The sequence below is a fragment of the Parasteatoda tepidariorum genome, chromosome 9, assembly GCF_982258835.1.
Source record: "Parasteatoda tepidariorum strain Cologne lab strain chromosome 9, Ptep-v5.0, whole genome shotgun sequence".
Classification (NCBI taxonomy): domain Eukaryota; kingdom Metazoa; phylum Arthropoda; class Arachnida; order Araneae; family Theridiidae; genus Parasteatoda; species Parasteatoda tepidariorum.
The window spans coordinates 59,101,657-59,114,164 of NC_141763.1; the positions used below are offsets into that span (position 1 = coordinate 59,101,657).

At 29.6% G+C, this 12,508-nt stretch overlaps 1 protein-coding gene across 4 annotated transcripts in view; it reads right to left on the reverse strand.

Moving 5' to 3' along the window:
- Positions 1 to 12,508, reverse strand: part of NitFhit (ntrilase and fragile histidine triad fusion protein NitFhit) — a 34,721-nt gene that overhangs the window by 7,117 nt on the left and 15,096 nt on the right. For all 4 annotated transcript variants that reach the window (XM_043053605.3, XM_043053606.3, XM_043053608.3 and 1 more), the window contains exons 8-9: positions 5,606 to 5,774; positions 2,433 to 2,543 (exon numbers count right to left, since the gene is read on the reverse strand). In XM_043053605.3, the coding sequence (XP_042909539.2) occupies positions 2,433 to 2,543; positions 5,606 to 5,774 (280 nt within the window). The remainder of the gene's footprint in view (positions 1 to 2,432; positions 2,544 to 5,605; positions 5,775 to 12,508) is intronic.

Here is a 12,508-nt window from a genome sequence, read left to right on the forward strand (position 1 = left end):
TTAGTTCAGAAAATTGATAATTTAAAAATATTTTACTCTGTGTAAAAAAAAAATTAAATAGTAAAAATATTTTCACCATATTTCTAGTCATTTTTTGAAGAAATATATTTTTACCATAATTTTCCAATTATCTGAACTCAACCAGTAATCCAGATTAAAAACAGGGACTTATCTAAGATTGTTATTCTCTTGCGTATTTTTGTAAATAATTTTAGACAATCTAAATTTTTCGAAAAAAATATAGCTTCAATCAAATTAAATTTTTAATATGAAATTTAAAAAAAAAATATGCAAAGCATTCATCAAAGAAGTTGATTTAAAGTTAATCATAATGTATATAATGATAAAAAAATTAAGTTTTAGACCTATCTCACACATTTCTGTCTTTAGCAAAGTGGTTGAGAAAATGGCAGTTGATAGGTTGAAACTTTATTTGGACAAAAATAATAACATCACATAGAGGCAAGTTGGCTTTAGAAGCACCACAGAACAAGTAATTAGATTCTTGCAAGAAGTAAAATGCAATTTCCATCTGTAAAAAAGCATGCTGCCTGTATTGGTAGATTTTAAATCTGTCTTTGATGGAGTTTGGAGCAACTAAATCTGAGATAACTATGGAAAGGTAAAACCTGGTTTTAAACGAGAAATAGTCTTCCACAGGTCCTTAAAGGTAAGTCCTTATTTGTTTTGTTTAGAGAAGCTTGATAGTATAAAGGGGATCAAAGTTTTATTTTGCGCAAATGACCTTGGCACATGGGCAACATGCTCAGGTATCCAGAAACTTAGAATACCGTTAAATAAGGCACTGATCAAACTTGTTAAGTGGGCAGGTGATCATGAAATGCAGGTCAATTCTGAAAAAACTACATTTAAGCTTTTTGCCCGATAAGGACCAAAAAACATTCCAATGTATTGAAAACTTTAAGATCCAACCTCTACTGAGAACAAAACATACCACTTGAATAGGTATTGTGTTGGACTTTAAACTAGTTTGATAACCACATTAAAAAGAGAAAAGAAGAGCATGCTTTAAATAAAATGAAGTTACTGAAGAGGAATTCTGGTGTAACTTGGGGGGCATCTCAGATTGTTCTCACCATTGCTTGCAAATCTTATATTAAACCCATTTTTGACTGTCCTTCTGAACTCATAATTACCACTTTCAAAAGTATAATATTCAAAGTTAACATTACACAAAATTGTGCATTTTGTTTAATTACTGGAGCTGAAAAATCGATTCTTATACAATCAATGTAGCTTCGGATCACTATTAAACCCCTACCTGATTGCCCTGACAAATTGGCTCTGGTTCTCATAGAAAAGTTGCATAGAAGTAATAATCACTACTGGACAAATTATAAACCTGTTTCGTAAAGATTAAAATCTCAATCTACTTTTTTAAAATCAGCAAAGGCTTGGGTTTACCCATTATTGATAGACAGCTTTTCATTGACACTCTTAAAATCAGCTAAGATAAATCTTGAACTCATTCTCCCTTGTAATAAGGGTCTTTGTCTGAGACAGAGATAAAATCATTTGCAACTATCTATGAAAAATATCTATTCCCTGACTAGCTCTATACTGATGGGACAGCTGATCTCACTTTGAGAAATGGTGTTGGAGCTTATTGTCAGTTCTTTCTGTTAAAAAAGTCCAGTGGGGTATTTTGTGAAAACTTTGATGGGGAAATTTCTGCAGTGTTTTTTGCTGATGGTCTTTAAAAAAAATTGTACTCCTTGTTTGTTTTTTAATTGGAAAATAGGAAACACTTTCTTTTCTAAAGAGATTCTGTGTAAAGAAGCTATTACCAATCTTATTGAAAATTAGAAAATGAATGCTATCCAATGGATCCCAAGACATGTCAGGATTCCTGGTAAAAATGGAAGCAGATTCACTAGGTAAATCAGCTCTGTGTTTGCTACAGCACCACACTCCTCTCCATTTAAGAAATTATAAAGCACTAATCGATACAATATTTCATTATAGTAATATAGCTGTATATTACAAAAAAATATGATTACAAATGATTATATTATAAAAAATTGTTACTACACAAAAGTATTAAATATATTTAATTAGGTCATTATAATATTTAATTTCTTTTTTTCTAACCAATCTAAGAAAAAAAATTTTTTTTTAAATTTTTTAGTGACTTAAAAATAATTTTATTAATTCTGTAATATTTTTTGAATGATTACTAAATCTCCCAAAACATAGCTAAACATAGCATAAAGAAGCTGAATAAGAAATAGAAGTAATTGCTTACTCTAAAAACTTAAAATAATAGTTACATTATTTTTTTCAAAATGTAATTATGTACTTTATTACATTTGCAATTTATTTCTTGGTTGTTGGGAGAAAATACACGTTAAACATAGTAGCTTTTAAAAACCACAAAAATATTGTATTTTACAACAACACAAAAAGGATACGTCCTGGTAAAAGAGGTCCTTTATTAACAATAGCTATACTATGCTTAGTTTTGTAAAATATGTGTTCTGGTCTAAGCTTGATATTGGCAAATGTATATGAAGAATCAGATCCTAAGAAAATATAAAAAGAAATGTATAAAAATACATTGGCAACAAAGTTAGTTCTGATAAGTAGAATTGGTAATATTTTTACTAAGTTGGCTATTACCTATTTAATCTTGCATATATTTTGTAGATTTAAACTATCGAATCAGTTGCTAGACTTTCCAGGTATTTATCTTTTTTTAAAAAAGATATACAGTTTCGATTTCTTTTGATAAGAATTTCACTCAATTAAAACACATGACTGAAGCTTTAAATTGATTAAAATCTAAGTGATAGCTAAATATTATTTCTTATAATATTTAGATATTCAAAATTACATAGAATAAAATTTTAAAAGATAATACTTTAAAACTATTTTCTACATGTGTGCTACTATTAACAAACATGATCAACAAAATTTGGTAAAAACATTGAGCAGTGTTGATACTATCATCTCTTTCAACTTCATAACTATAAATAAATATTTTTATAAGCCTATAGTGGATTATTAGCTTTAAATATCATTTCATCAGATTGAAGACTTAAAGAAAATTGCACACAAAGACAAACAAATATCTTTCTTAGAAAAATACAATTTACTAAAACTGAAGCAACACAAAAATACAATAAATTGTGTAATATAATTAGCACAGTATTTTGTAATATTATCCTAATTATCAAGATAACACATAACAAAATATACTAAGATAAGAAGATAATGGAAATAAGTCAAGGAATAATAAGAAATGTAAAGATATTATGGTACTGTGAACCACCAAAATTTATAACTGTTCACATTATTTTAAGAATATCAAGAAGCACATAGAAGCTTTAATAGTTATCCAATATATTTCTTAATTATCAATATTCTTCACAAAATTGCTTACTTACTTATCAACTACTTTCTTACTCATCAGCATTCTATCATAATTTCTCATATCATTGGAAAATGTCAACTTTCAGCAATAGTGAATGTTATATATATTTTCCTTTAAAATCACATTAGTTATCTTTCCAGGGGAAGCAGCAAAGTTTTTTAAAATTTTAGGGTAATTTTAGGAACTTTTTTCAAAAAGTTTTAGGTAAATTTTAGGGGTAATATATGATTTTGCTAGGATAAAAACAGATCACACGGTAGTTTATTACATAACAGAAGATTATTACAATTCATCCACACATATCATAAATAATTGCAAGCCATAAAATAAAGCTCTGAAATTTATTCAGTCAAGAATGAAATCTCTAAAGTGTAAAAATGAAATTTCAACTTTACATATTACCTATCAGAAATTAAGTGCATAATTCAGGAACAGGCAAAAGTGAGAATAAATCAAGAGAAAAAATAAATTAACACCAACTTGGATTTTTATTTAATTTTTACCTTCTTAATCAAAACTTTATTATTACCTTACTTTATTAAGAAAAACTATTGTGTGATATTATTAGATTTCAAATCAGCAATTTATATTAGAAGTTAGAGTAAAACAAATTAATCATGATCATTTTTCTAAAACATTCTTGATATGATTTGTGAGATTCTTTTACTGCCCTCAATAGTGTTGTGGTGATCTTCAACACTCCTCCATAATTTTGAATAGTATCTTTGATTAGTCTAAGCGACATAACAGTATACTCATGGTGACTCACATTAAGCATTGCTTTATTTATCGGAAAACCTCTTTCAGGATCAGAATTCCCATGTGGCAAAATTAAAACAGTTTTAATTAACGTAGTTAAATTCTTATATTTTAGATTATTGCTTTTTTATTTATATTTAGCCTATAACTCTAATTTTTTAGGAACACCAACAAAATTTTATCAGATTTTTAGGAATTTTAGGGTTTGCACATACTTTTAGGAATTTTATGAATTTTAGGGAGAATGCGACCCCTGTCTTTCCTTCCACACATTAGCTGATAAATTTAAGGTTAGCTTCGCAAATTCTAACATTTTCGTATGTGAAAATCAAACGGAAAGACTCGACTAGATAAACAAATGTTATTAAGGTGCAATATTTTTTCTTTTGCTAACTATTTGCTTCAAACAATCGTTCACTGTTTGGCATCTCACAGTGCTAGAGATGAGTCCTGGAATGTGCTCTGTGGAACTCACTGTGCTCTGGATTCACCCCATTCTACTGCGGTAGCCATGTTTAGACTTTTGACAGGACAAGATTGTCTATGTTCTCATTTATTTCGCCTCAAGCTTCATCAGATTGTCTTTCATGTAACTCTGGACAAGCCACGACTGCTGAGCATTTGGACACAAACACTGCACTAAAAACTTTGACTGTATTGTTAAGAAGTTTTGGAGAGCTAGAAGCCTAATGACCTAATAGTCAATAAATAGAGCCAAAAAAACTGGTATACCTGCCCAATATTGTGTAGGGACCCCACGAGCACGCAGAAGTGCCGCAACACGATTCAATCAATGTGTGAAGTATTGCTGAAGATAATTGACACCATGAATCCTGCAGGGCTGTCTATAAACCAGAGGGAGTAAAAGGGGGTGGGGATATCTTCTGAACATCACGTTGCAAGGCATCCCAAATATGTTCATGTCTGGGGATTTTGGTCGATTTACGATACTCACGGTATACTCGTGAAATAGTTGTACGTGAAAATCCAAATTTCATTGCTATCTCGGAGATGCTATGTCCGATCTTCCGTGCGACGACTATAACACCACGTTCAAACTCACTTAAATCTGTATAACCTGGAATTGTAGCAGCGGTAACCGATCTAAGAACTGTGCTAGACACTCGTTGTCTTATATACGCATTGCAGCAACATAGAAGACTATAACACCACGTTCAAACTCACTTAAATCTGTATAACCTGGAATTGTAGCAGCGGTAACCGATCTAAGAACTGTGCTAGACACTCGTTGTCTTATATACGCATTGCCGATTGCATCGTTGTATTTTTATTGGCTTCATACCCCTTTATTTGCATACTCATGCCTGTACCAGTTTTTTCGCTCGTCAGTGTAATAATAATAATTTTTCTTTTGCTAACCGCACATTTATGGAAATTTCGATTGTAAAATTTAACATAGCATAATTAAAATAGCCTATAAATGTAGCTTACCATCTGAGATTTCAGGTAGTATGAGACTCCCATACAGCTCACTGCGTCTATGTTTCCAGATAGGCATATCTCGACGAATGTTTTTGAGATAGCTCATATTAATCTCAGCAAAAGCTATTCCTACCCCTTCACTACAGCATGCAATCACACAGCCCCATGGATCAACCACCTAAACAAAATGAAAAGCTATTTTCAAAGTCAGTCAGACTAGTTTTAACAATATACATAATGTCTTTTATAGAACAATAAATTGATGAAATAAATTAAAATATATTGGGCATCTCTAAATATTTGAACATTTTATAAAAATGCAATTGAAATCTTTCGAATCCGTTAAAAGTTTTTTAAACTTCAGAAATGTCTTTTACATGTTGGAAAATAAGTGTTTACGAAAATTTTGCAGCAACATAGAAGATTCCTATTGTATCCATGAAAAGTTAGTCCTATTGTATCCGAGAAGTTAAATTCCCTTGTGAGTAATGTCATTTTTATGATGTTCTTTTTAGCAAAGAATACTAAACTATATACAGTAGGACCTTAATTTTCTGAAGTAACTGGCACCAGATATATTTCAATTAAAATATTCAGATAATAGAGCTAACATTATTTTTTATTCTACTTCTGTCAGCAAACTCTGAAAATCAAATTTTTTAAAAAAATAAATAAAGCGATATTCCAAATTAATTTAATTTTCTATATGACAATTTAATACTTTGTTCACAGAAAACATCAAATGGCATCCTCTATAACTGAATGTAATTGATGAGGTACTATGCATTCAAATTTTGGTAATCATTGATTTTCCGTTTATTTTCGTTACATTTGTAATTCTAATGGCAAATATATTCATAACTGCCAAGTTTTATGCAATTTACATAAACTTTTATTCTTACATTGAAAGTGGTAGAAAATTTATAGTTCCCATGTATTGTTTTGGATTTATAAATTTAATTTAAAATGATTTAGACCATATATATATATATATATATATATATATATATATATATATATATATATATATATATATATATATATATATATATACACAGGGTGTCTCAGTTAAGCGTTTCAGAACTTCTAAGAGGGGTAGGGGGCAACCTGACGACTCGAAATCATATAGCAATGTGGGGTCGGATATGCTTTCCTAAAGCGGTGACGTACACAGAAGCACCATAAAGAAAAGAGACCGTAAGCGAAAAATCGCTATAATAATACATTGAAAAAATTATATGGCCTCCTCGGTCACCCGACCTATCACGTCTTGATTTCTGGAGTCATATGAAAACACTGGTATATGACACGCCTGTTGATAATGCTGGATGCAAGAATTGCAGTAGCTGTCTGCGAGATATGCCTGGAGTATTGCAGAATGTTCGAATGTCCATGCGCCGGAGATGTGAGGTGTACATTGTAGCCGGTGGCAGAAACTTCGAACACTTACTTTGGCCCATGTACCATATAATTTTTTCAATGTATTATTATAGCGATTTTTCACTTACGGTCTCTTTTCTTTATGGCTCTTCTGTGCACGTCAGCGCTTCAGGAAAGCCTTTCCGACCCCACATTGCTATATGATTTCGAGTCGTCAAGATGCCCCTTACCCCTCTTAGAAGTTCTGAAACGCTTAACTGAGACACCCTGTATATATATATGTTCAAAATTAAGAATAAAACAAAAAAAATAATAATAAACATATGAAAAAAAAAGAAAAAAAGAAAGGATGAAATTTTATTTAAAAAAATGGAGAAAAAAAGACATAATCTTTTCTTCAGCTCACACGATTATATCCGCAAAACAGTGCTTTCTGATATTGTATCAATAAAGCCAAAGCAAAATATATTAATACAATAGTGTGAGGAGCACTCAAAATTTTTTTTTATAAAAATAACAACAAATAAAAAGTAAAAATAAGTAACATGTAAAAACAGAAAATAAAATAAAAAGAAAAAACATTAAAAATAGGGGACTATAAAGCGAGTAGCAAAATCAGATCAACTTACATGGACAGAAAATGTTTCAAGAATGATTTAAAAATTTTTTCGCAGAAAGATTGCCAGATTACAAAATATGAAAACAATAGATGAAAACAAAAGCGCAAATTGAGTGTAACAAGAGGATTTTACAGTGTCGTTCTTACTGCACTGCTGAAGTGATTTGTTATTCTGAGCTTTGATTTGTTAGTTACCAAGGATGGGCCCGAAATGGATGTGCGCAAGGTAATATTATACTGGATAATTTTAGAAATTGACCATAAATAGTTTTAGAAGATGGATATTTATTTAAGAAAACATATAAAATAGAAAAGATAAACATAAATTGCCTGTTTTTGCAAATAATTTTAGCCGCGGATTTGCACAATATGGATTAGCACATAGAAAAATTATTTAAATTATCAAAGAAAAAAATTTTAATAGATAATTTTAACACGGATTTGCCCGAAATGGATTTGCACATGAAAAAATTAACAAAGAAAAAAAATTTTAGTAGACAATTTTAGCCACGGATTTGCCCGAAATGGATTTGCACATGGAAGAATTGTATAAATTAATAAAGAAATTTTAGCAAACAATTTTACCCACGGATTTGCCCGAAATGGATTTGCACATGGAAGAATTGTATAAATTAATAAAGACATTTTAGCAAACAATTTTACCCACGGTCTTGCCCGAAATGGATTTGCACATGGAAAAACTGTATAGATTAACAAGGGAAATTATTTAGTAAAGGAATTTTTAGTAAATAATTCTAACCACGGATTTGCCCGTAATGGATTTGCACATGGAAAAATTATACAAATTAACAAAGAAATTATTTAGTAAATAATTTTGGCAATGGATTTACCTGAAATGGATTTGCACATGGGAAAATTATAAAAATTAACAACAAAAAAATGTTTAGTAAAAATATCCACAAAAATATACAATTAATTCAATGATTTTAGATAAAATTTTATTACTTTAGTTGGGTATCCATTGTTTTTTATCAAATGTTGAAAGAGTTAGTTAGTTTTTGAAAAAGTTAATTTTGAAAGAGTTATTTTAGAGTTTTAGTTAAATAAGTATTAGACCCACATGTGATAGTTCTAAATTTTACTGGAATTTTATGAAATTTAGGACTGATAATTAGGTAAGGAAATTGTATATTGCTAATTTTAATTTTTAATCTCTTGTAAAAAGCTAAAATTTTTTTAATGACAATATTATTATTGAAATTACTGAATTCAAAATTTTTACTATTTTTTAATTCCGTACTTAAAAGTTCAGCATAGAATTTTTTACAGAAGATAGCATAATTATTGTTAGCTTTGTCTGTGGGAGTAATTACAAATTTTTTTTGAAGTTGCTTAATTGATTGAACAATATTAGAAAAATTTGTTGAATTGTTATTCTTATTTAAATTATCCTTATTATTGAAAATAAAGTTTTTAAAGTAATAATAAACTCCCCATTTCCATTCTGTTAGCATACCTAAAGGTAAAGAGAATCTATTTGATATCTTTAAACAAAAACTATTGAGATCATTAAGAAAGTATTTTAGAATCCTATTGATTAATATATGGCTAATGGGTCTAAATTTTGTGCCTTTTGTCATTAAATTCCTAAGTTCCAAGTTTTCTGTAATATTTAAAGTACCAGTAATACTATGTTTAAGATGTTTATCAACAAAATCAAAATATTTATCCTCCTCACAGTGACATTCATAATCGGATATATTAATACTCTCTAAACTTTTGCTTATATCATTATAGTTAAATATGGTTCTACCAAGAGATTTGTTATATTTAAAACTTTTAATTATGGTCAAATCTTTTAATGGAAATAAAGCTTTAAAATTTTCAAAAATGTTGTGAAATTTGATCTTATCGAAAATAGGATTTTGAAAGTTAATAACGAAATATAAATTATCTGAACTTTTCTTTTTATTAGGCAAAATTTTGCTTATTTTGGCTTTTATAAGATCGAAACAAAGAATTTTGAAATGTAAATTAATAAAAGAAAAGCTAATAATTAGATCGTAGAACTTATATACTTCCTAATTCTTAAGGGAGAAGACAAAATCTTTAATTGGTTTAATGCTATATTGTTTATTAAAGTCTTTTTCCATATTAGAAAGAAATTTTATATTTAATTTGTCACTATTAAGAGAGTTTCTATTACTTCTTGAACCCCGTTTACCTTGATTTGTACGCTTATCTTTAATATGAAAAAGTGAAAAAGTTGATGAGTTATTGTAGTTAATCTGTGTATGTTGGAAGTTATCGTTTAGCCCAGGGATGGGCAAACTACGGCCCGCGGGCCAACTGTGGTCCGCCGTAAGATTTTATCCGGCCGGCGGATTGAAATTTTATTTGCCGATCAGTGGCAAATATAAACAATATACATCCACTTTCTTGTCGACTATGTTTAAAATTATTTTTGTTTTTCCTTTTTTAACAAAGTACTGATGACATTTTTACACTCTCTATTTTTGTTCTACAAAACATAAATTAATGGAAATAGTTAACAGACAGCTTCAATTGGTAAAATGTTGAAGGCAGAAGTTCTTTATAGAATAGCCGTAGATTGGCTCCAACTAGCATTTGTCTTTCTCGAGAAGCTGACTTATGGAATCTAATAAAGGTAAATTGTACTTCTCATTTGGCAGACTGCGCATTTTACGCTTCAAAGAGTATCTATAACAATCACCTGAAGCAGTTGTTTTTAAATATGCCAAAGTTTTACAAATCATTACCAGAAGCTAGTTTCCAAAATTTAATATTTCATGCCCAGAAAATCAGTACTATGTTTGCTTAATCTTATATATGTGAACAAGAGTTTTCAACTAAGAACCTTAAAAAAAAATCATTTCAGAAGTAGACTAACAGAAAAGCCTTGTTCCTTAAAATAAGCGCATTTCACTTCGAACCTTAATATAAGGAACTTTAAAAAATCAAATCGCAATTTCCGTCATCTCACTAAATATTTAAATTAAAACTTGTATATCGCTTTTTTTTAAAAAAATTTTGAGGTTTTTACTTGGCCCACCAAGCATTTTTTTCCTTGATTTTTGGCCCTCGACAAAAAAAGGTTTGCCCATCCTTGGTTTAGCCCATACGGCAAAATTGTTTTGTATAAAAGCATGTAGTAATTTTCTTTCTGTAGTCTTAAATCTAAATCCTCTATAATATCTAAAATATTAAGTTGACATTGTTAAATTTATGTACTCTAAAATGATTCTATTCTAGGTTATTGATAGTCTTATTACTGTTAATATCAGAAAGGTGTTGATTAATTCGAATGTTAAGTGAGTTACTAGTTTGTCCAACATATTTCATATTCCAGAAACCACAGGTTAACACAGGGGTCGCCAAACTTTTTTGATTATCGACCCCTATATAATTTTTCGAAATCTCCATCGACCCCCGCAAAAGTAATTTTCTGTTAATTAAAATAAAACTCCATTAGATACTATGTTTGTACATTTATTTTATGATTTTAAACATTTATTAAAGTAATAGTACATTATGTAACAATAGTTTTATGAAAAATATATTAATATTGAAATTTAAATACCTTATTATTAAATAATAAGTAATTATGCATAAGTAGATATAATAAGTAAAGTAACTAAAGATTTATTGCTTCTTGATCAATGAGATGGGTGGGCCTGGTGTTTTTTTGCAAGGTTCGCTATATTGGGTTCAAAATTGGTCAATTTTGTTATTTTCGTCAAAATTGGTCAATTTTGTAATTTTCGTAAAAAAATACAAAGTGTGCTATAGTTTTGTCGCGGGCTGTACTAATCCATATCATTAATGCTTACCTTCTTATTTGTGCATTGATAATTAAAATTGATATCTAAACCAAACGAATGGTTTTATCGAAACAATAACTAATTATCCAAAACTATATAAGTTTTAATAATGACACTGCAAATATTCAACACAGTTTGCAAAGATAGTTGAAACTGCGTATGATATTTGCATTCGTAACGTCAATGCTCGTCACACGTGACATTTGGACAAGCGCACATATGCATATGACTTATAAACTGCGCTGAGTTCGTGCCACTGCGCGGTGGTACGTACATACTTGTTTCACCCCAATAAATATACGTTTATTAATTTATGTTTTATAAAGAAACTGATATTGAGTCAATTATAAAAAAATCACAAATTTTACACACTTAATTAGGTATGTGTGATTTGCGTATTAAGAACTGCTTCTTTTTTCGACCCACAATTGACCCTTCCGGTTCGGATCGACCCCCATTCGCCCCCCTGTCTCAGATCGACCCCTGCTTTTGTTAAATAGACCCTTGGGGGTCTATATAGACCACTTTGGCGACCTCTGGGTTAACATATAAATAACATTTTTAACTTTACAAAAAGATTTGGAGTTAACGTTATAAAGAACAGTATGTTTTTCGTCAATATTAGGGCAAGTTTTGCATCTTTTATCATCACACGCTTTATAGGAAGGTAAAGTTTCGGGAATAGAATGCAATTCAAAAAATCGTTTGCTTTCGCTTTTGCTTTCAGAGTAGCAGGATGTCGATCCGAAGTTATTTGTTGTTATTTTTATAAAAAAAAAAATTTTTGAGTGCTCCTCACACTATTGTATTAATATATTTTGCTTTGGCTTTATTGATACAATATCAGAAAGCACTCTGTTTTGAGGATATAATCGTGTGGGCTGAAGAAAAGATTATATATTTTTTTTCCGGTTTTTTTAAATAAAATTTCATCCCTTTTTTTTTTATTTACTGTTGTTTGTTATTTTTTTACTTATTATTTCCCCCCCTTTTTTTTCCATATGTCTATTATTTTTCTTTGTTTTATTCTTCATTTTGAACATATTTAATGAGTTCTGTTTACTTGCAGCTTAAGCGCATTAAATGAAACTTATTGTTTTTCTTAACTTT